The sequence below is a fragment of the Aotus nancymaae genome, unplaced genomic scaffold (assembly GCF_030222135.1).
Source record: "Aotus nancymaae isolate 86718 unplaced genomic scaffold, 86718_ANA_hifiasm-v0.15.2.pri h1tg000040l, whole genome shotgun sequence".
NCBI lineage: Eukaryota > Metazoa > Chordata > Mammalia > Primates > Aotidae > Aotus > Aotus nancymaae.
Genome location: NW_026988454.1, coordinates 20,551,540 through 20,574,732, shown reverse-complemented (window position 1 = coordinate 20,574,732; position 23,193 = coordinate 20,551,540). Strand labels below are relative to the sequence as shown.

General features: G+C 40.5%; 1 protein-coding gene across 4 annotated transcripts in view; it reads left to right on the top strand.

The window, feature by feature from the left end:
• The first annotated feature begins 8,282 nt into the window (after positions 1 to 8,282).
• STXBP5 (syntaxin binding protein 5) overlaps positions 8,283 to 23,193 on the top strand; it is a 185,752-nt gene continuing 170,841 nt past the window's right edge. For 3 of the 4 annotated variants that reach the window (XR_010336586.1, XM_012452638.3, XM_012452632.3), the window contains exons 1-2: positions 8,283 to 8,651; positions 9,913 to 10,010. Coding sequence is in view for 3 of the 4 variants with exons in the window: in XM_012452638.3 (XP_012308061.1) it covers positions 8,493 to 8,651; positions 9,913 to 10,010 (257 nt within the window). In the remaining variant the exon portion in view is untranslated. The remainder of the gene's footprint in view (positions 8,652 to 9,912; positions 10,011 to 23,193) is intronic. The other variant, XM_012452642.3, reaches the window with a different exon arrangement.

The window sequence follows — 23,193 nt, the reverse complement described above, 5'->3', positions numbered from 1 at the left end:
TCCATTTACTTGAATTACGAAGCCACACCTTGAGGTTACACTGTCATTACAGTTATGAGGAAACCAAAGAAGGGAAGTTGGATTGAGGGCCTGCTGAACAAGATTAAGTCTTGGTAGAAATATTTGGGTCATGCTGATCTGGATGACATTTAGTGCGAGTAGTCAGAGGTTTTGAATGAGTAACAAGGGATTGAAGGATTCCGGGGCCCTGCCTCCTCCACCCTCCACGTTTTCCAGCCCTAAGTGTTTTATCCTTGGAGGCTCATGCTCTGGGACCAAGTACCATGGTGACGAGTATGTGCCCAGTGGGAGAGTGTTGCTACAGAGAGTGAAATGAGACACAGTAATTATCCTCTGGAGAACAAAAGCATGCCTTTGACATTGGGTTTGTCTTTTCTTTTGGGCATTCAGCTTCCTTACCACTAAATTGCCATCTTATTGGTTGCCAAAACCAAGTTGAATCATGTTTGCATTCCCCACAACACCCAGCTAAATACCTGTCACCTAGTAGGCCCACAACTAATGTTTGTGGAATGAAATACTAATTCTCACCCTGCTGGCAGATAAACACTAAGATTCAGACTTTTGTTCCCCTATCTTGGAAACTGCACTAACACTCTACCTTCTGTCCTTCCCTTGCTCTATAGACTTTAGTCATTTTGTGTCCCCAAGGTTGTGATTATTTTTTCTCTGGATATATTTATGGGCCAGGAAGAGATTGGAACTAAAATACCAAAGTGTAACTAGTTACACTGCTTGTCCTTCCTTTGTGAAGAATATTCTTTCTTTGTGCTTCTGACTTACTTATTCACCTTTTTTTCCCTTTCCTGATTAGCTAAGGCTATTAGCTGAGTGTCAGAGAGAAGGGAGTAGATAGAGCTACATAAGAAAATATACGGAAAAGAAAAGTCTAGGAAGTGAGATGAGGGGGTATTTGGAGAGAGCAAGGAAGCCATCCAGGAAAGGCTGGGTTTTCTGAGGAGAGAGGGACTGGAGTATTTGAAAAACTGCCTTGAACTGGGGTATAATGGGGTGGAGAGGCTGATAGAAGGGTGAAGAGAATTCAGAGGATGTTTTTCTATGCTAAGTGTTTTATTTTCCTTCAAAAGTGGCCTTAACAAATTAAAAAATATATATGTGAATGGTTCTCCAAGGCTTTGGAGCTAGGGGTGTGTGTGTGCATGAGAGAGAGAGAGAGAGAGAGAGAGAGAGAGAGAGAGAGAGAGAGAGAGAGATTATGCTGAGAATTAAAAGGCCCAGTTTTATTCGGGGTATAGTCCATATCTTTTATATTCATTTTCCTAACAGTTTGGTTCACTGACATGTTACTAGGTAATTTAATGGAGATCTTGTATTAAAAAATTGCATGCCCAAAGGCACTTAGTTTGTGTCATTGGTCATAGAATCAGGAACAGTGAGATAGCTACTGGAGGTGGAATTGGGACTAGGGAAGTGTGAAAATAAGAGAATGCCATAAAAAAGAGCAGCTGACCCAGAGTCCTAAAGGTAGTTAGGAGGCCAGAAATTTACCCCAAAATGGTAGATGTTTGGCCTGGGATAGGAGAAATAGGTACTCCAGTTTTAGATCTGTAGGCACATTGTCTTTGGACAAAGTGTGCAGTGTTTCCTAAAAACACATTTAAAAAATCCACTCTGAGTTTAAAACTAGATACCTAGTCCTTTTTTGAGGAATGCTATCCCATGGATTGAGACTATGCTTTCCTACCTTCTACATAAAACCTCTAAGAGTTAATTAGCATCCTTTGCATGTTTTCATTGTTAGTATTAATATGATTCTCTTGGCTCTGAGGGGTCTTTAGAGAGAGTGTTCACACTCTCCTTATGTTAAGGTTTTTGTTTTGGTACTTTTTGATATCTTATGTGGTCATCTTTAGGGCTGACCAGAAAGAAAAAAGTTTGCATCTAAATGTTCCACAGTTTGGTAACTAAGAGGCGTGACACAGCCCCAGAGCTTGCAATGGCAGTCACTGTTAACATCAGTCTCAATTAACACTGTCACACTGGGCTGTACTGTCCAGGCAACTCTCTCTGAGGGGAAGAAGTTGACAGTTTTCTGTTAGTATGTTAGCATTTAGTTACTGATCTATTTTTCAGATAAAAAGTACTACTTTGTGTACTGCATAGTTTAAAAAAAAAAAAACATTGGCCAGGCACTATGGCTTATGCCTTTAATCCTAGCACCTTCGGAGGCCAATCAAGGAGGATCACCCGAGGTCAGGAGTTCGAGAACAGCCTGGCCAATATGGTGAAATCCTGTCTCTACTAAAAATACAAAAATTAGGCCGGGTACGGTGGCTCATACCTGTAATCCTAGCACTTTGGGAGGCCGAGGTAGGTAGATAATTGGAGGTCAGGAGTTCTACACCAGCCTGACCAATATGGTGAAACCCCATCTCTGCTTAAAAATACAAAAATTAGCTGGGCGTGTTGACGCATCCTGGTAATCCCAGCTTTTTGGGAGGCTGAGACAGGAGATTCTCTTGAACCCAGGAGGTGGAGGTTGCAGTTAACTGAGATCACACCACTGAACTCCAGCCTGGGTGAGAGGGTGAGATTCAACCTCAAAAAAACAAAAACAAAAATGAACAAAAACGTTAGGCTGGCATCGTGGCAAAAGCCTGTAATCCCAGCTACTCAGGAGGCCGAGGCAGGAGAATCACTTGAACTCGGGAGGTGGAGGTTGTAATGAGCTGAGATTGGGCCACTGCTCTCCAGCCTGGGCGGAGAGCCCTCAGAATCACACTTCATATGCTTGGCCTGCCCTAAGAGAATACTTTTTAGAAGTAATATGATATACAATTAGTTGCTAGTTGCTGTCTCTTGTTTTTTTTTTTTTTTTGAGATGGAGTTTTGCTCTTGTTACACAAGCTGGAGTGCGATGGCGCGATCTCGGCTCACCATGATCTCAGCTCACCGCAACCTCCGCCTCCTGGGTTCAGGCAATTCTCCTGCCTCAGCCTCCTGAGTAGCTGGGATTACAGGCACGCGCCACCATGCCCAGCTAATTTTTTGTGTTTTTAGTAGAGACAGGGTTTCACCATGTTGACCAGGATGGTTTCGATCTCTTGACCTCGTGATCCACCAGCCTTGGCCTCCCAAAGTGCTGGGATTACAGGCGTGAGCCACCGTGCCCAACTCTCTTTTATATATATATATATACACACATATATATATATATACATATATATATATATATATATATATATATAAAATGTGTGTGTGTGCGAGAGAGAGAGAGAGAGAGAGAGAGAGAGAGAGAGAGAGAAGCCAGTGGTGGAATGCAAGATGCAATGGAAGGAGGCAGTGAAGGTGAGGATGGAGCAAAATATAACTTATACTGCTGTTTCAAGCTCATTCCATTACCATGGTATATTAGCTGTGAGTAATTGCATAAGGAACAAGCTTTATTGCTAGTGTTTCAGTCCACAAATCACATTTTAACGAGTTATTTGAAAAGAAAAGTGAACCCTTTGGGAAATGTTTAACAAAATGTTCCATGTGTTTACAACAATATTCAAATCCTAAAATATTAAAATTAGAAACAGTGGGAACATTATTTCTTACTTCAAATACTGTTCCCATTTTAGAAATACTGTTCCCATTGTAGAAATAGCACTTTAAATATATGAGGATGTATCAGGCAATTCCTAATTGCCTGATCAGGTTCTAGGTTTTTAGAATTTGATGTTATTTTTCACTCCTGTTATATATTAATGCCTAATAAATTACATTTAATCATACATTTGGTTTTATTAGTTTTGTTTTGCACTTCTGGAATTTTCTCTTCACTCAGACTTACTGACCTTTGTCTAGACATTTTTGCCTATAGTTTAATTATAACCTTGCATCTAATTGTAACTACACTATCAGAATATTTGATTGCAAAAACCAGAAATATAATCAACCTAATTAACACAAAGAAGGAAAGAAAGTCTCCAGTTTCCATAAGGAATAAGAACTGGGAACCGAAAAGTCAGAAATCGGGATTCTACTCTCCACCTCCTTGGGTCACTGGTGGTCACTACTCTGTCATTTCCGTGTCTGTTCCATCCTCCCACATTCTTTCTAAGAATGAGTACTCTCAGCTTTGGTGTGTAGGAAATAAAACACAATACCCAGCCCTAGGACAACATGGCTTCCTCCTCGTTCAGACTAACTTGCAATTTTGTAATCCAATTCCAAATTCCCAGAAGATGATCCCTTGGCTTGAGTTATTTCTGGTTTCTGCCTCAGATCCTATCGGTAGGAAACAGGGGCACCTGATTAAAACAGAGTTGCCTAGGCCTATTATTTAGCAGGGGCTAGGGAACCCATTCAGAAAAGGTGGCTTGAACTAGGCAAACCAACTAATTAACATCTCTGCTGCAATTTACAAATAATCTAAATTCAATATTCTGTTAAACGATGTAGTGAATTAATTATTGTCATGCACACATCCTTCGGGACTCAATAGACTGAAATTAAGTCAGTAAAAATGAATGCTAGCAAGTGAAGTAGACCTTCCAGAAAGCTTTTGCTAATAAATAATTTCTCGTTAAAATGTTTATTTTCAGTTTCTACCCTCCATCTCAGTCAGCATCCAGCTTGCCTTTGCAATAAAGTACCAGGACCTGCATTAGTCTGGTAACCTTTAAACTGGATAATGAGGACTGACAGATTCAGAAATGTTATGAATTCTTGGTTTTTAGTCTTCTGCGCCTGTCAATTTCATAGGCTACTGTTCTTTTTGTATATGTGTGGTTTCATTTTTTAAAAACGTTTTTTATTTTCATTGCATTGGCAGAATATTGTTTAGTGCCACCTTGACTCAGCTAAAAGTAATATATATATTTAAAATTTGTCAGTGGTCTACTATTACGTCATCACATCATGGTCCATTTTCCAATAAACAGGTAAGAAATAATTTCATTCAGGAGAATGTCACCTAGAGGCAGAAGCTATTGAATTGCTTAAAATCAATCTACTTATTCATTCATTAAAATAAACAAATAAACACAACTTTGCTGAGAAATTATGATGGGTAAAATTCTCTGTTTTGCACTTAATTTAAAAATGAATGATATAGATTATTTATTTTTAACTTATTTAATTCTAAACTTAAAATGTTTAATTAATTTCTAATAAAATTCTTAAATTTTCAGTTCTAATTTATAAAATGAATTGTTTAATTGAAACTGACTTATAAGAATTACTGTGAGTTTGAGGATCCATTATTTTATCTTTGCTATGATAAAGATTGTTATTTTGGGCCATTGTTGGTTTTGGTCATATGGATTTCGGGTAAGTCCCAGTTCTGAGCATGGAGAGGAGGGACTGCAAGTTCACAAAGATAACCTACATTCATCTTAAATTCCAGGTATCCTCTAAGACCTGAAAATTTGAGAATGTCAGAATGAGATCATAACCTGATAGAAAAGATAAAGTATAGAAATAAAAACAAAAATTCTACAGTCAGAAATAGAAAACTGGCTTAAACTGGTGACTTTTCAAAGTCCCCTTTACCTCAAGAACCCTGATAGTAGAACAGGAAACTGATATTTTTGAGTGTCTACAGAGTACTAAGCAACGTAGTACAAATTTTTCATATGCTTTCTTTTCCTCCTCCAGTTCATTCTCATAAATTTCTAAGAAGAAGATGGTATTAATCTCATTTTACACCTGAGGAAACTGACCCCTAGAAAAATTTAAAAATTTGTCCAAGATTACACATATTACCATGGCCCTGACTGAAGTTCATGGTTGGCTGAAAACAAAGCCTATATTTTCCCACTGCACCACAAGGTCTCTCAACAAGAAGTGGTCTTTTTTTCCAGAAAGTTTTATAATCCAATGATGAAAAATTATCCAATAGATTTATTTTACACCTAGGTAAGTAAAAAGGCAGATCATACAATTCTATGGGGTTGTGATCTGTCTGATTTGCAATTTCCCCCTCTGGAGTCACAGGCATTTTTAAAAAGCCTCAGGGTAATTCTGAGGCTCTCCTCCCCATTGTCTTCCAATGGTCTGCTCCTCCTTATCTGGCAGGATCTATGGTGGGCGTCACCATGTCCAAGGCTTCCCGGCCAGTTAAGTGGCCCTCTGCCGTCCTTCTGTATTATTCCATCATTGGACTCATCACATCATTTTACAATTACTAGTTATGTTAAAAGTCATCTCCGTTAGACTGTAGGGCGCTTGCTGAAAGCAAGAATTGCATTTTCGTATCTTTAGTACCTAGCACACCATCTCACACTCAACAAAATGCTAGAGAACTAACTAAATAAAAAATTCAGAGCCACTTGGAAATAGTTTAAGAATGTCCTCAAATTTGTTATATTGCTCGTTGCACCCAGTGAATTAATTAATTCAATAAAATTAAAAGACAAATCAAAATTTTGTGGGTTCCAAACGTAAGACATTGTCCGGGGATGCGGAAGCTGCAGAGTGAACTACATTTCCCGAAATCCCTGGGCCCAATGGTAGTTGGTTCGCTGACTGCTCTTGAAGGCTGGTCAAATCAACCAATAGAGTGACGAGAATTTCTCTAGGGGCGGGGAATGGCCAATCACAAAGAAGAGGGCGGGTGCTTCTGACAGGTTCCGAACTAAAAAAACCCTTTGTAGGGATTCCGTGGCTTTTCCGCAGACCCGAGAGCTCGAGGAGTCTGTCGCGCCTGGAGCTTGTCCCTTTCTCCCCGAATTAGGATCAGTCTTCCTGCACTTGCCTCCTTCTTTACTACTTTCCTATTTCCACATCCTTCCTAATCAAGTACCTGTGCTTTCGTCCACCTGTCCGGTTCCTGTCTGGGAGGTTGCCCTGGCAGGAATAAGTCTTTTTCAACTTGACCAGGTATTTGTCTCCAAGCATCCGCGCGAGATGGGCAGTGCGGCAGCGGAAAGATCTGAGCAAAAACTTCATCCTACCCCCTTTCCCCGTTCAAGAGTGAAGCTCCCGGGGGATTACTGAGAGGCTAATCAGCGTCAGGGCGGATTGAAGGTTCTGAAAGAGTGGCAGCCCGGCGTTTCCTGCCACCCGCGCTCCTCCCAGGCGAGAGGCTGGGTGCGGGTCGGTGTCATCGGTCTGGGCAGACACCGGCCCTGGAGCCGCTCCCCGCTGGCAGCCTCTTCCATCCCAGCAGCTACCCGCTAAGGCCAGACGCCTTCCACCAACAGTCACAGCTGCAGTAAAGAACCCATTTTATTTTCCCGTCTAGGTTTCTCTCCTTTTCTATTATCCAAGTCCATCATCCTCCTGCCACTGACATAATCGTTGTCTAGACGGTCTTTTCCAAAACTCAAATTCAGTCAAACAAAAACAAAAGCCTGTCAATAAAGTAAGAACAATAATACTGCAGCCAGCGGCCGGGAGCGTGCACCCCATTAACGGGGGAAAGCATCAATCCTCGGCTGTAATGACCGAATTGGAAAGAAATGTTTCCTGCTGCTTGTTAGTCGTCAACGTTTTTACTATGCCAGCTGTAAGAGAAGCAGCTGCATACTCTGGCAACGCGACTAGGGTGGGAGAAATTTAGCCAGCGTCTGGGATTTTCACAGGAGATAATTTAAGTCCCAGCTTCGCTCCGGCTGGGGGGCTGGGGGCCTGCGGGGCCAGGGTGGGAGAACGGGGCTGCGGCGCGCATGCGCAGGTTTCGCAGCCCGGCTCCGCGGAGGCCCAGCTGCCGCCACCGCCGCGGCCCGCGCTGTAACCGCGGCTGCTGCCGCTGCTCGGGGCGGGCGTTGGTGTCGTGTGCCGAGGCGCCCTGTCAGGCGAGGGGGAGCGGCTGGGCGGGGAGAGCCGGCGGCCGCGGCGGCGCCTGAGGAAGGCAGCTGGGCTCGGGAGCGGCGAGGGCGGGCCGGTCCAGCGGCGGAGGAGCGAGACGGAGCGAGGCGGGCAGCGCGGGGACCCACCCCAGGCGCCCTGCGTGCGAGGCCGGGAGGGGAGGCCGAGCGGCGGCCGCGGACGGAGAACCGGCGACCCCTGGGAGGAGGAGAAGGAGCCAGAGGACGCCGCCGAGGGACTGCGGGGCCGGGGCGGGCGAGCAGCGGCGGGGCCGCGGGCCATGGACGCGGCGGCGACGGTGGCGGCGGCGGGGGCGAGCCGGGGTGGCGGCGCGGTGCAGAGTCCGCTCGCGGCCAGGTGAGGCTGGGCTAAGCGGGCTCGGGCGCCGCCGCCACTGCTGCTGCTGCTGCCGGGCCGCGGAGCGAGGAGGCGGCGGCGGCGGCTGAAGCGGCGCCACAGCAGCCGCGCCGAGCAGCGGCGGCCTCGGAGGAAGAGGGGTCGCCGCCCGGGGTTCTTGCGGCCGCCGCTCCTGCCGTCGCAGCATTTCCTGTTCGGATTATCTTTTGCTTCCCCCCAGCTGCCTCCTTGCCCTCACACTCCCACTCCTCCGTTTCCGCGGTCGAAGCTGTCCTCGGCCCCGGCTATAGTCTCCCCTGCCCGGGGACCCCCTCGGCCTAGCCTCCGGGCTGCGGGGGAGCCCCGCCGAGACCATGAGGAAATTCAACATCAGGAAGGTGTTGGACGGCCTGACCGCCGGCTCGTCCTCAGCGTCACAGCAGCAGCAGCAGCAGCAACAGCAGCATCCGCCTGGGAACCGGGAGCCAGAGATCCAGGAAACGCTCCAGTCCGAGCACTTTCAGCTCTGCAAGGTGAACGGAGCGCGCAGCCCCGCGACGCCGTCATTGAAAAATTGGGGTTCTTTTATGGGGGCTACTTGGGCTTTACATGGGAATGCAAGGGAAGAGAACGCCAATAGTAATAACTAATGAAAGGCTCGTTCTTCCCCTAGCAAACGTTTCTTCGGTGGGTTATTTTGGATATTGATACATTACTCCTTTTCGTTGTTTTTGCTCTCTCCCCTTTGCACATGCAGCAGTCAGTTTAAGGTTGCTTCAAACTATTATCTGACCATTAATTCTGACACTGCCAGTACTAACCTGGAAGCTTTTATATTCAAGCGTTTTAATATGATTCACCAACTTCGAAGTTTCCTTTGGAAACGATGTCTAATGAATGTTTATCAAAAAAGCCAAACCTGTTCTACCAAACCTTTGCTCACTTTTCCCTTATAATGTGGTGTGAGTGGCTTGCGATAGGAAATCGCAGTTTTTTTTTTTATCATTATGTTTGTTAAAAAGTTAGTACTGAGATTTTTGCCTGTTAATGGCACGATAATTGCCATAGCGTTCTGTAATTCAGAAAGAATGATGCAGCGAATTAATTCACCAGCTGCTTAATGAGAAACACAAACTTGCCTCGGTACTAATACCTGCATTTTTCATAAATAGCCATGTATTTGTATGTCAGAGTTTTTAGAAAGTGGGTACACATATTTTGGTCTAATGCCCTAAAATAATTGTAGCCTTAATAGTAAATTTCAAAAATATATGTTGTACTCATCTTCGTTCTGTTACAAGTGTAAAATGTTGGGATAGAGGTTTGATTATTGTTTTACTGAATGCTTGACTAAAGTAATTATATGACGGTTTTTCTTAGAAGTACTTGCGTTAGCATCTAAATAAAGTAATGATGAAACGAATACTGCCAAAATAAAGCATGAATTGCATTTGATGGGTTTACAGAATTTTGGACTATTGCAAACTTCAGTCATTCGGTGTCGGATGTAATAGTGTAGAATATTAATAAAAGATTTTCTTCAATGGAATACCAGTATTGTGGAAAAGTAGAAATTAAAGCCTATCACTGGACTAGATTTTTGTTAGTTTCAGGTTCTATGTGAATAACTTTGTTAATGTAGGTTTCACTTATTTCTTTAAAAGCAGTAAGTGCATGTGTATTTGTTTTGTATCAGTGGTAGTTGGTTCTAAATCCTAACGCCTCTGTTGACTTTTCTATTTTTAAATTTCGCTTGCTGCCTTTGTTGCTGTGATGTCACTTGCCCATCCCTAGACTGTTCGCCATGGATTTCCCTATCAACCCTCAGCCCTGGCCTTTGATCCTGTACAGAAGATCCTGGCAGTGGGAACTCAGACTGGTGCTTTAAGGCTGTATCCTTTCTTTAATTTTATTTTTTAACTTCTACTTTGTTCTCCCAAGTCCTTGTGTGTTGCTGATTAGTTCCAAAGAAAATTTTTATTTTCCTGTTTAATTCCAAAGAAATGGTGTGATCAGATGTATACTATGAGAAATCATGTGTTGGCTTTTCCCTTGATTATAATTCAGCTTATATGCTGCAGTGATGTTTCTTAGCTCTTAGTTTATAGTAGCAAAACATATATCCAAATAGAGGTCTAAAGTTTTATTATGATGATTTTCTTTGTAAGGAGATAGAAGTTTCTAAGGGAAGAATATATCTGCTTATACTATTGGTCTCATGGATGTTAAGGATGAGATTTAAAAACAATGACTTTTTAAAATATTATGCATAGTAGACAGTGAACTTATGACCTATTATTCTAATGAATTAGAGGTTATATTTGAATCTGAATTTGGTTGTTTTTGGCATGGCCATGTAGAAAAACCATTAGCAGAAGATAAATGCAGCAAATGAATTTTTTATAAATAGTTGTAAAGGGTTAATATTTCTAGCACTTTGTAGAACTTTTTCTTGAAAAGTGCATAGGGATAAATTTATTCTCGATATATTTTTTCTCTTTTATGATCTGCATTTGTTATGTATTTGTAAAAACTGTTAGGTTACTATACATGAAACTAGTGCAGAAAGAGTGACTCTTTCTGGTTATATATGAACTATACTAGTTTTATCAGGCATTTTTTTCCAGATACTTCAAAAGATTTTTTTCAAGATAATCTTTTTAGAACAATACAGACTACTCACTTTCTATTTTTATATTGAAATAAAATGTGTTTTCTTTTACTGTGACTTTTAAGCATACTTAACCTAAATATATTGTTATTTTTAAACTTAAGCATAAGATTTTGTATCCAGCCATCTGTAGGATATCTACCTCCTACATATTAATGAGTAATGTGTTGGTGATAAATAGAAAAAAAATCACTAGATGATCTCAATAGACATTACTATTGTCAAAAAAAAAAAAAAAAAAAAAAAAGAAATGTGGGATAGGGGAGGAGCTTTACCCCTTCACATTTTAAATTTTTCTGGCTCCTGAGAAGGAGTGAGAGAACTTGCCTTTGAGTTAAATGTGTGCCAGGCATTTTACTTCTATTTTAAAGTCACTATTTCAAAGAAGTACTATGTGGTATAAAGTTATGCCTCAAGTTTTATTAGTCATTTAGTGTGCTGTCTTCAAAATGCTAATAAAAGTTTTCAGATGGACTATTGAACTGTGTTACTAAGTGAAGTCTGCTATACATAGTAAATACTATGCAGTCATAACTATACAAATGGCAAAATCTGACTAGGCTAGATCTGAATCTGTTAATTTCTGGGACAGTATGTCTGAAATGCTCTTGCCCAAATACCTAGACAGTTATGACCAGAATATTTTTTGGCTTCAGTTGTTCAGATATTTTTATTCTTGAACCCAGTGATCAAGATCATCTAGTTTAGGGTTGTGTGAAGATGGGAATTAATTTATTTTGTCAGTGTGGGTACTGAGTGTTCAGCAAAACTGTAGTGATGAGACTAGTACAGTGTTGGATCTAGATGCATTCTTTGGAACTGAAAGCAGATTTTTTTTTTATCTCAACAAAAGAATTTGATAAATGGATTAGAAGAAGGAAAGTAAAGTTGAATTAAATCAGCTATTTTTCCATTATTTTGCTTTTCTTTAAAATGAGTTTAGATTGTACTGTTTTCCCAGTGTGGTCTCGACGTTCTTTTGGTAAATAACCTTTTTTCTTTTTAACAGCCAATCTAGCCCTTTTATAATTTAGTATAATTATAAGTGAGTACCACCAGCAAGGCTGATTTTATAAAACCAGATTCTTAAGACAACACCTTTATCCTAATGCATTTGAGTAATTAACAAGTTGGCCCAAAAGGTGTAAAGTGTTAGGCCTAGTGCTAATTGCCAATTAAAATAAAGGATCAGGTGGCCAAAATTATCACTTGTATGTGACTTTTGGTATATATGCTTTTTATAGTTAACTATGTGAATAAAAGTGAACCTGTAAGTATGGTTTGCAATTATACTCTAATTTAGTTGTTTTAGAGCCTTCTTACTAAGAATGAAGTCTGGGAAACTATTTACCAGATTACTTTCTACTTTCCTTTTTTATGAGATTTCTATGAACATTCCAGAGTGATAAATTGGCTTGCTTGCCAGTAATACCACCTAGTCATTCCTTCTGTTAGTTTTCAGTAGCAGATGAGCTTTTGATCTTTGTTATGGTTCTGATTTATAGAAAATGACTAAGCTCTTTTATATTTTTATCTCATTTTTTACATATGTGCTTTAAGATATATGTTAGTGTCTCCTTCTTTGTTATTTTTGAAACTGGACACCTAAATTTCAAATCTGCACATTGGTTTAACATGCAAATTTATTACAAGTGTGTATATATTGACTGTGATCTTTTGTATATTTTCATATTGCAATTGGTTTCTTTTGATCCTTTATTCTCTTCTTGTATTAGACTCTTGTAATCTGTAACGCAGTTGTCCTAAAAGGTGTCATTAGAGCAGAAAACAGACTTCTAGATAAAGTATTTTCCTTGCAGTTTTAAAAGTAGGAGATATTTTCAGAAGTAATATTAGGCTATTACAATTCCAAATGTAATTTAACTGCTGTATCTTCCTAAATGTTAGAGTACTATACTAAGTTGATTTATCTACCCTGGATTAAAACAGAAAAACCAGACGAGAAAGTTATATCTGATAGCTAATATTTGTAGACAAATCTTAATGAAAATCTGAATCCTTTAATACTAATTAACAAATAATGCAAAATAAATTTAATGTATTTATGCATTAATGTATAGCAAATGATGGATGATATAAATATGCTGAATGCTAAAGCGTCTTGGCTTCTGGAGAGCGTATGAGATTGAAGAATGAAGGTATTTTTAATAATGCTATTGTTGTCTTTATCTAGACTTCTGATTTACTACCAAAATTTCAAATTGTTTATACTGTAATGTAATTATGGGTTATCCTGATCTTATTTTTCAAATATATTTTTTCTAAACACAATGAGGTCATTTTATATATGAATATTTCAAGGACTGAGCAGAAAAACGGAATTTCAACTTTATTGAACTTGTATAAAAATTTGAGATTGTTTAAAAAGAGTTGTCAAATTATTCTCAAAGAACCTCATTCATTGTCTTCTTGACTGGTGGAAAATTCAGTGAAATAGACAATCTCTATTATGATATTGTCTTTTTTATTGCAGAGTAATGTTACTGGAGACAGGCTTACAAAATGATTTTTTACCTTAGAGTTAACAAGCACCTGAGTGTCAGACAACATTAGAAGATAAATTGTGACCTGAATTCTGATATTTCTCTTTCCACTAAATAATTATATGTCCTTGAATTAGCTTTTTTTTTTTAACTATAGAAATGCAGGTGCAGTATTAAATGATCTCTTAAAGGAACAATTTTGTGATTTCAAGTAGCTATATATTCTTCTAGGGGAGTAATACAAAAGAAATGAAAATGTGGTCCTTCCCTTTAAAAAGTTTCCAGTCCTAACCAAAAGACTGGAACTAAATAAGCAGTTGAAATTAGAGAATTATTTAGGGCTCTGTTGACATTACACAAAGTCAAGTTACATGTAAATTTGTTGCATTTGATGAACATTTCTACACATTGGTAGATAAGGATTCAGAATGACAGGGAGGAAGGAGTGGGAAAATTATTCTAGGTAAGGAAAACAGTATGGGCAAAAGTATGAAAAGAGTATTATCATGCCAGTTTGGAGGAGTGCTAAAGGGGCTGGTTGGCATAATTGAGTTAGCAGGATAAATAAGGAGATGGTTGAGGGTCTTGAATGTTAACCTGAATATCTGCATGATGTTCAGTTAAGAATCATAGTTGTGGCCGGGCGCGGTGGCTCAAGCCTGTAGTCCCAGCACTTTGGGAGGCCGAGGCAGGCAGATCATGAGGTCAAGAGATCGAGACCATCCTGACCAACACAGTGAAACCCCGTCTCTGCTAAAAATACAAAAATTAGCTGGGCGTGGTGGCACGCGCCTGTAGTCCCAGTTACTCAGGAGGCTGAGGCAGGAGAATTGCTTGAACCCGGGAGGCGGAGGTTGCAGTGAGCCGAGATTGTGCCACTGCACTCCAGCCTGGCGCCTGGCGACAGAGTGAGACTCTGTCTCAAAAAAAAAAAAAATAGTTGTGTAATAGGAGATGCTGACATGCTGACAGGAAAAAAGTGTGATTTTTAGCATGATGAATGGGGTAGTGGTGTCATAGATGAAAAGAATGGACCAAGCGAACCTCACAGATATAGGTAGTAAAGTGGATCCAAAACAGGGATGGCAAAATGGAAATTGGAGAAGGGCTTGACTTGTTTGTGTAAAATCTCAGGGAGTAACTAAGAATGATAAGGTTTTGCAAGTAAAGCAATGAGGCAATTACAAGCGAAGTGGAAAACTTGGCAAAGAAGTGGCAGAGAAATGTTGAGTTTGAAATTGTATTATCTTTTACTTTTATCATTTTACCATTTTGAGAGTGTAGCCTGAACTACTTATTTTAGTGTGAGAATTTGATATACTTTCACTGTTTTGTGTTTTTTTGTCTGATCCTTGGTGATTTCCACAATTTTGGTATTGAATTTATATTTAAAGTCTTTATTAGCTGTTAGGCATCGTCCATTTATTTTCTGTCAGTATTTCTCAAAGTGGTAGCATTTGGGGGTGGCTAACTCTGTGGGTTTGTCCAGCACATTGCAGGATATTTAATATCCCTGTCTCCCACCTACTAAATGCCCATGTTGCCTCCCATGCCAATGTGGTAACCCAAACCCTCCAACATACTTCCAGGTGCCCCTGGTTGAGAACCACTGCATTTAGCCCAAGTTTTTCACCAGTTAAATAAGAATAATAACCCTACCTAGTTTGCGAGGTTATTGTCACATTTAAATCTAATAAAATGTGTGTGTAGCTTTTAAGATCATGAAGGGATGTTTTGGTATACATTATTATTATTAATATGAGAATTTTCCTGTGGCTTTAATTTTCAGGTCCTTCATTTCTATCAGCAAATACTGAGTGACAACTGTAGGAAGGCCTTCATTTATTTTTGTGGCTAATACAAACTTTGACAAAAAGATATTGAAAAGCACTATTTTTCTCTTTGAGTGTGTTTTTAAAATGGCTGTGTTCTTCTCAACCACAAGTTTGCAAAATTGCTACTTAGACGTGATAGTAATGTATGTGAAAGTTTCTCACACATAGTAAATGCTAAATAAATTATTGTTTAATGACTTTCTGCACTGTACTTAAAAGATAGCATTAGAATATTTTGACTTGCTACTTACTAATTTTATTTTATAAAACATAATCATACCATGGGAAAAAAACTGGAAGTGATTTTTGTTTGAAATAGTTAAAGGTAATTAGTTTAGCTAGAATTTAGCCAGGTATTCCCCCCACCCCCAACAGAGATGAGGGTCTCACTCTGTTACCCTGGCTGGAGTGCGGTGGCAGGATTATAGTTCACTTGAGCCTTCACCTTTTGGGTTCAAGCAGTCCTCCCACCTTGGCCTCCCAAATATTTGGGACCAGAGGTGTGTGCCACCACTAATTATTTTTATTTTTGGTAGAGACAGAGTTTCACCATGTTGTCCAGGCTGTTCTTGAACTCCTGAGCTCAGCCTCCCAAAGTGCTGGGATTACAGGCAGGAGCCACCACGCCAGATTGTTATCCACTCTTCTCCTCTTCCATTGTTTTTGTTCATAGCTACTTTCCTCCTCCTCCATCCTTTTTGTTCATGGAAGAGTTCTGGTCATTTGGAATTGTAATTGTGCAGGAGAAACAAGGAGCTTGAAATACTTCAACTCATATCTAAACTCTTAGCTCGTCATTTAAGAAGACATTGCATAAAGGGAAGAATGAGTGCTGTATCAGCTGTAAGTTGTGATTCTTAGCATGGACTACTGCAGCAGGAGGAATAGGCACATTTATTTCAGAACAACCAGAAATGGAATCTGCTTGGAGACAGTTTATTTTACAGTGGATTTCTTGTGGAGGAAAACAAATGTGATAGAAACCAAGGAATTGAAAAGAATATGTTAACTATTGGAGAATTCAAATCTGTACTTTATAAGCCTTTTTGCCTTAAGTGAGTTTTTAATCTCTGGTTTTTTTTTTTGTTTTCTGTTTGGTTTTTAGTACGATTCATTTGAAATTACAACTTAACTTTGTCATCCTTAAGGAAAAAGTAAAGACATTTTGGAAGAATTACCTTATTATTAGGTGATTCTTGTTGTAATAATCTTCAGACTCATTTTGTAGAAGTAAACTAAAATCTCTGTGCTTCAGTTTCCTTTGTGTAAAATGAGGAAATTGTGTTATTTCCAAGAATCCTTCCAACTTTTGGATCTTAGAATTTCTTTTCTGTGGGGCATTTAAGAATTCTTTGAACTGTGTTCCTGTAGGGGGTTCTTCTGTTTGACTGCTCTGAGTTCCTGTTAATGAGGATGAAGTATTAGACTCCATGCCATTGTGGGTCCCTCAGCTTTATATCCATTGACTACATCCATAATGCAAATCAGTAGAAGCACAAGTTACAACCTTTGTTTACAGAAGGGACCAGGAAAGAGCATGTGAATGAACTAACACAGATGTCTTTCCTTGAAACAGTAGCTCACATTGAATACTAAGATGGTGGATTGTAGCATTTTCTGTGTATAACAGAAAGATCTCATTATGACATAGGAAACCAGGACATTTTTTTTTTTTTTTTTTTTTTTTTTTTTTATTGCATTTTAGGTTTTGGGGTACATGTGAAAAACATGCAAGGTTGTTGCTTAGGTGCATACGTGGCAGTGTGATTTGCTGCCTTCCTCCCCTTCACCCATATCTGGCATTTCTCCCCATGCTATCCCTCCCCAATTCCCCACCCCCCCGCTGTCCCCCCCACTCCCCCACAACAGACCCCCATGTATAGTGCTCCCCTCCCTGTGTCCATGTGTTCTCCTTGTTCAACACCCGCCTATGAGTGAGAACATGTGGTGTTTGATTTTGTGTTCTTGTGTCAGTTTGCTGAGAATGATGTTTTCCAGGTTCATCCATGTCCCTACAAAGGACGCGAACTCCTCGTTTTTAATGGCTGCATAATATTCCATGGTGTATATGTGCCACATTTTTCCTGTCCAGTCTATCATCGATGGGCATTTGGGTTGGTTCCAGGTCTTTGCTATTGTAAACTGTGCTGCAATGAACATTCGTGTGCATGTGTCCTTATAGTAGAACGATTTATAATCCTTTGGATATATGCCCAGTAATGGGATTGCTGGGTCAAATGGAATTTCTATTTCTAGGTCCTTGAGGAATCGCCACACTGTTTTCCACAATGGTTGAACTAATTTACACTCCCACCAACAGTGTAAAAGTGTTCCTATTTCTCCACATCCTCTCCAGCATCTGTTGTCTCCAGATTTTTTAATGATTGCCATTCTAACTGGTGTGAGATGGTATCTCAATGTAGTTTTGATTTGCATTTCTCTAATGGCCAGTGATGATGAGCATTTTTTCATATGCTTGTTGGCCTCATGTATGTCTTCTTTTGTAAAGTATCTGTTCATGTCCTTCGCCCACTTTTGAATGGGCTTGTTTGTTTTTTTCTTGTAAATCTTTTTTAGCTCGTTGTAAATTCTGGATATCAGCCCTTTGTCAGATGGGTAGGCTGCAAAAATTTTTTCCCATTCTGTTGGTTGCCGATTCACTCTATTGACTGTTTCTTTTGCTGTGCAGAAGCTGTGGAGTTTGATTAGGTCCCATTTGTCTATTTTGGCTTTTGTTGCCAATGCTTTTGGTGTTTTGGTCATGAAGTCCTTGCCTACGCCTATGTCCTGAATGGTTTTGCCTAGGTTTCCTTCTAGTGTTTTTATGGTGTTAGGTCTTATGTTTAAGTCTTTAATCCATCTGGAGTCAATTTTAGTGTAAGGTGTCAGGAAGGGGTCCATTTTCTGCTTTCTGCATATGGCTAGCCAGTTTTCCCAACACCACTTATTGAACAGGGAATCCTTTCCCCATTGCTTGTTTTTATCAGGTTTGTCAAAGATCAGGTGGTTGTAGATATGTTGTGTTGCCTCCGATGCCTCTGTTCTGTTCCATTGGTCTATATCTCTGTTTTGGTACCAGTACCATGCTGTTTTGATTACTGTAGCCTTGTAGTAGAGTTTGATGTCTGGTAGTGTGATGCCTCCTGCTTTGTTCTTTTTGCTTAGAATTGACTTGGCTATGCGGGCTCTCTTTTGGTTCCATATGAAGTTTAAGGTGGTTTTTTCCAGTTCTGTGAAGAAGGTCATTGGTAGCTTGATGGGGATAGCATTGAATCTGTATATTACTTTGGGCAGTATGGCCATTTTCACGATATTAATTCTTCCTAACCATGAACATGGAATGTTTCTCCATCTGTTTGTGTCCTCTCTTATTTCGTTGAGCAGTGATTTGTAGTTCTCCTTGAAGAGGTCCTTTACATTCCTTGTTAGTTGTATTCCTAGGTATTTTATTCTCTTTGTAGCGATTGTGAATGGCAGTTCGTTCTTGATTTGGCTCTCTTTAAGTCTGTTATTGGTGTATAGGAACGCTTGTGATTTTTGCACATTGATTTTGTATCCTGAGACTTTGCTGAAGTTGCTTATCAGTTTCAGGAGCTTTTGGGCTGAGGTGATAGGGTCTTCTAGATATACAATCATGTCGTCTGCAAATAGAGACAATTTGACTTCCTCCTTTCCTAATTGAATACCCTTTATTTCTTTTTCTTGCCTGATTGCTCTGGCTAGAACTTCCAGTACTATATTGAATAGGAGTGGTGAGAGAGGGCATCCTTGTCTAGTGCCAGATTTCAAAGGGAATGCTTCCAGTTTTTGCCCGTTCAGTATGATATTGGCTGTCGGTTTGTCGTAAATAGCTTTTATTATTTTGAGATACGTTCCATCGATACCTAGTTTATTGAGGGTTTTTAGCATAAAGGGCTGTTGAATTTTGTCGAAGGCCTTCTCTGCATCAATTGAGATAATCATGTGGTTTTTGTCTTTGGTTCTGTTTATGTGGTGAATTACATTTATAGACTTGCGTATATTGAACCAGCCTTGCATCCCCGGGATGAATCCTACTTGATCATGGTGGATAAGCTTTTTGATGTGCTGTTGCAATCGGCTTGCCATTATTTTATTGAAGATTTTTGCATCTATGTTCATCATGGATATTGGCCTGTAGTTTTCTTTTCTTGTTGAGTCTCTGCCAGGTTTTGGTATTAGGATGATGTTGGTCTCATAAAATGATTTGGGAAGGATTCCCTCTTTTTGGATTATTTGGAATAGTTTCAGTAGGAATGGTATCAGTTCCTCTTTGTATGTCTGGTAGAATTCGGCTGTGAACCCATCTGGGCCTGGGCTTTTTTTGGGTGGTAGGCTCTTAATTGCTGCCTCGACTTCAGACCTTGTTATTGGTCTATTCAGGGTTTCGACTTCTTCCTGGTTTAGGCTTGGCAGGAGGCAGCTGTCCAGGAATTTATCCATTTCCTCCAGGTTTTCTAATTTATGTGCATAGAGTTGTTTGTAATAATCTCTGATGATGGTTTGAATTTCTGTGGAATCTGTGGTGATATCGCCTTTGTCATTTTTTATTGCATCTATTTGGTTATTCTCTCTTTTCTTTTTTATTAGTCTGGCTAGTGGTCTGTCTATTTTGTTGATCTTCTCAAAAAACCAGCTCCTGGATTTATTGATTTTTTGAAGGGTTTTTCGTGTCTCTATCTCCTTCAATTCTGCTTTGATCTTAGTTATTTCTTGTCTTCTGCTAGGTTTTGAGTTTTTTTGATCTTGCTCCTCTAGCTCTTTCAATTTTGACGATAGGGTGTCAATTTTAGATCTCTCCTTTCTTCTCATGTGGGCACTTATTGCTATATATTTTCCTCTAGAGACTGCTTTAAATGTGTCCCAGAGATTCTGGTATGTGGTGTCTTCATTCTCGTTGGTTTCGAAGAACGTCTTTATTTCTGCCTTCATTTCATTGTTTATCCAGTCAACATTCAGGAGAAAGTTGTTCATTTTCCATGAGGCTGTGCGGTTCTGGGTTGGTTTCTGAATTCTGAGTTCTAACTTGATTGCACTGTGGTCTGAGAGACTGTTTGTTATGGTTTCCGTTCTTTTGCATTTGCTGAGGAGTGATTTACTTCCAATTATGTGGTCAATTTTAGAGTAGGTGTGATGTGGTGCTGAGAAGAATGTATATTCTGTGGATTTGGGGTGGAGAGTTCTGTAAATGTCTATTAGGTTTGCTTGTTCCAGGTCTGAGTTCAAGTCCTGGATATCCTTGTTAATTTTCTGTCTCGTTGATCTGTCTAATATTGACAGTGGTGTGTTGAAGTCTCCCACTATTATTGTGTGGGAGTCTAAGTCTCTTTGTAAGTCTTTAAGAACTTGCCTTATGTATCTGGGTGCTCCTGTATTAGGTGCATATATATTTAGGATCGTTAGCTCTTCTTGCTGCATTGATCCTTTTACCATTATGTAATGTCCTTCTTTGTCTCTTTTGATCTTTGTTGCTTTAAAGTCTATTTTATCAGAGATGAGAATTGCAACTCCTGCTTTTTTTTTCTCTCCATTTGCTTGGTAAATCTTCCTCCATCCCTTTATTTTGAGCCTTTGTGTATCCTTGCATGCGAGATGGGTTTCCTGGATACAGCACACTGATGGGTTTTGGCTTTTTATCCAATTCGCCAGTCTGTGTCTTTTGATTGGGGCATTTAGTCCGTTTACATTTAGGGTTAATATTGTTATGTGTGAATTCAATCCTGTCATTTTGGTGCTAGGTGGCTGTTTTGCCCTTTGGTTGATGCAGATTTTTCATTGTGTTGATGCTCTTTACCTTTTCGTGTGTTTTTGGAGTGGCTGGTACTGGTTGTTCTTTTCTATGTGTAGTGCCTCCTTCAGGAGCTCTTGTAGAGCTGGTCTGGTGGTGATGAACTCTCTGAGTTCTTGCTTGTTCACAAAGGATTTTATTTTTCCTTCACTTATGAAGCTTAGTTTGGCTGGATACGAAATTCTGGGTTGAAAGTTCTTTTCCTTAAGGATGTTGAATATCGGCCCCCACTCTCTTCTGGCCTGTAGGGTTTCTGCTGAGAGATCTGCAGTGAGTCTGATGGGCTTCCCTTTGTGGGTAACCCGACCTTTCTCTCTGGCTGCCCTTAGTATTTTCTCCTTCATTTCAACCCTGGTGAATCTGATGATTATGTGTCTTGGGGTTGCTCTTCTAGAGGAGTATCTTTGTGGTGTTCTCTGTATTTCCTGGACTTGAATCTCGGCCTGCCTTGTTAGGTTGGGGAAGTTTTCCTGGATAATATCCTGAAGAGTATTTTCCAGCTTGGATGCATTCTCTTCGTCACATTCAGGTACACCTATCAAACGTAGATTAGGTCTTTTCACATAGTCCCATATTTCTTGTTGACTTTGTTCATTCCTTTTTACCCTGTTTTCTCTAATCTTGCCTTCTCGTTTTATTTCATTGAGTTGATCTTCGACCTCTGATATCCTTTCTTCTGCTTGGTCAATTCGGCTGTTGAAACTTGTGCATGCTTCACGAAGTTCTCGTGTTGTGTTTTTCAGCTCCATCAATTCGCTCATATTCCTCTCTAAGTTGTCCATTCTTGTTAGCATTTCGTCAAGTCTTTTTTCAAGGTTCTTAGTTTCTTTGCATTGGGTTAGAACATGTTCTTTTAGCTCACGGAAGTTTCTTATTATCCACTTTCTGAAAGCTGATTCTGTCATTTCATCACACTCATTCTCCGTCCAGTCTTGTTCCCTTGCTGGTGGGGAGTTGTGATCCCTTGTAGGAGGAGAAGTGTTCTGGTTTTGGGTGTTTTCATCCTTTTTGCGCTGGTTTCTTCCCATCTTTGTGGATTTTTCCACCTGCTGACTTTGTAGTTGTTGTCTTTCTGATTTTGGTAATTTTAAGTCTGCTGTGGCAGAACTCATAAACCCCCTGCTCTTCCCCCGAGGTGTTCTGTCCCAGGGAGTTACTGTTTTCTGATGTTCCCCTGTGCGGTTGCTGTTTTCCCTGCCCACAAGGTGGCAGCCTAGTCACACTCAGGTTGCAGAGGCTTCGCTAAGCTGCTGTGGGCTCCACCCAGCTTCCGTGTGAACTTCTGGGTGTAGTTAGAACTGCTTCCGCTATGTTGGCCCGCCCCTGTAGTGACGGAGTCTCTGTAGTGGCGGATTGCCTTGGTACAGAACAGCAGGGTGCCTATGGAGAACGCCCCTCCTCCACAGAGCTGGACCGTCCCGGTTTCAGTTGTGTTTCAGGTCTTCTTGCTGGGTAAGAGGGGACACCGTCTCATCCGATCTGCCTCCGGAGCCGCTGCGTTGGCTAAAGCCGCGGCTCTGAGATTCGTGGCGCTGGCCTGGCTCCCCGTTTCAGCTCCCCTTGCTGGCTTATAGGGGACTCAGACTCTCTCACTTTATACAGTGAGCTGTTGCCTCAGGGTGCCGGCCCAGCGGCTGCGCCGTTCAAGCCAGCGGCGCCAGCGGCGCTGGCGACCCGTGTGGCTTCTCTGCGTGTGAATCTCCTGTTCTGTGGGCAGTAAAAATCAGTCTGGAAATACGGCGTCCACTCACCCTCTGTGCTTTCTCTCGGAGCTGCATTCCCGAGTTCCTCCTAAGCGGCCATCTTGGATCTCCCCTCTCACCAGGACATTTTTTAATGCCATTAACAAAATTTATTTTCTTGGTGGTTAAATGTCAGTATGTAAAATTAAAGTAAGTTAACAATATTGAGTTCATAATCACATGATTGTAATAGTCTTTAGAGGTTTATTATAGAGACTATCTTCCTTGAATTGCTTGTATGTAATTTGAGTACTAAATTTGGTAATTGTATAGTATAATTTGGAGTAATAATCACTGGGCATGTACATGTAAATAACTGGACTATAGGGGTTGAGTATCACTAAATTAAAGATAACCTTTAGTTGTTGGATCAGTTTGGCTTTATGCACTGGAAGAGGCACATTATTTACAAGAATAATTTTTTTCTTTTGAGATAGGATCTCGCTCTGGAATACAGTGGCACAGTCACAGCTCACAGCAGCCTAGGGGCTCAAGTGATCTTCCTGCCTCAGCTTCC